Raw genomic sequence first — 1,469 nt, 5'->3', positions numbered from 1 at the left:
ACTGTATGGTGCGAACATGGATTCTGAACACCATCTCCAAAGACTTGGTAAACGCATACTTGTATGCAAGCTCTTCCAGAGATCTCTGGCTGGAGCTTGAAGCTCGGTACGGTGAGTGCGATGGTACTCTGCTCTATAAGTTGCAACGCGAAATTAGTTCTATTTCACAAGGCAATATGAGTGTAACTAGTTACTACACAAAATTGAAACAACTTTGGGATGAATTGTTATGTCTTATGCCACCAGCCATGTGTTCATGTGGCCTTTGTATATGTGGATGCAACAAAATCAAAGCGGAACAAAACGATGCGAGTCAGCTGATGCAATTTTTGATGGGTTTGAATGATTCCTACGACAATATTCGTAGTCAGATCTTAGTTCTAGAACCTCTTCCCCTTGTCAATAAGGCGTATTCTATGGTGCTACGGGTTGAGAGACAAAGGATGGTGAATTCAGAATATTCTGATATAGGAGAAGGTTCGGCCATGAAAGCATATGAGCAAAGGTACTCTGCACCTAACATAGGATCTCGACAATTCATGCGACGCAAGGGACCTATAGATAAACGCAATCTCCTTTGCGAACACTGCAATAAAACTGGACACAACAAGGAAAATTGCTTCAGACTTCACGGCTTTCCTGATTGGTATAAGGAGCTACACGAATCGCGAAGAAAACACGGCAGTGCAGGAAGAGCATATGCAGCAACCAGTGGAGAAGGTAGTGGATTGGATAAACCTGGGAATTCTGACGCTAATAACACCTTGATGTCAGAATTGCTAGAGGCATTACGAATGGTCCAACACAAAGTACCTCAGGATCCTATCAATGTGCATTTTGCCCAAGTAGATGAAATGGCAGGTATGGCTTTGGATCATTTCAGTTCTGTAGATTGTGACACTAACTCTTGGATTGTAGACACGGGAGCTACAAGTCACATGAGTGGGAATGTAAAGCTATTCCAATCCCTCACTACTCTTACAAACTCCAAACAAATACGCCTACCTGACAATAGCATTATTCTAGCAACACATAAGGGTGATATCCGGCTATGTGCTAACCTCATGCTTACTAATGTGTTGTTTGTTCCTCATTTTGCCCACAATCTTCTTTCTGTATCTCAATTTTGCAACTCTCATCAAGTGAAATTCTCATTTCTTGGTTCCTTTTGTATGATGCAGGACCTGAAAACTAATCGCATTTTGGCTTTAGGCAAGCAACATAGGCAACTTTATCACTTGGGAAGAAAATCATTTGTTGCTGCTTCTGTCTATTCTGATTCTCATGCTTTACTGTCCTCATCTGTTGATGATTTTTCTCTATGGCACCAAAGGCTAGGACATTGCTCTCGTGATGTAATGAAACACATAGATTCTTTACATATTCCTGCACCACATAAAGATCATATTTGTAGCATATGTCCTTTAGCTAAACAAACTCGTCTTCCATTTAGTATCAGTAATTCGTGT

General features: G+C 41.0%; 1 protein-coding gene across 1 annotated transcript; it reads left to right on the top strand.

The window, feature by feature from the left end:
• Positions 1-7: 7 nt before the first annotated feature.
• LOC110011518 lies at positions 8-1,416 on the top strand. The gene is made up of 2 exons (XM_020691700.1): positions 8-861; positions 1,182-1,416. The coding sequence occupies exons 1-2, from the start codon at positions 177-179 to the stop codon at positions 1,193-1,195; spliced, it is 699 nt and encodes a 232-aa protein (XP_020547359.1). The 5' UTR covers positions 8-176; the 3' UTR covers positions 1,196-1,416.
• The last annotated feature ends 53 nt before the right edge of the window (positions 1,417-1,469 follow it).

Source organism: Sesamum indicum, unplaced genomic scaffold, assembly GCF_000512975.1.
Source record: "Sesamum indicum cultivar Zhongzhi No. 13 unplaced genomic scaffold, S_indicum_v1.0 C01246, whole genome shotgun sequence".
Taxonomy (NCBI): domain Eukaryota; kingdom Viridiplantae; phylum Streptophyta; class Magnoliopsida; order Lamiales; family Pedaliaceae; genus Sesamum; species Sesamum indicum.
Note: the sequence above shows the minus strand (reverse complement) of the source record. Positions and strands in the feature narration are given on the sequence as shown.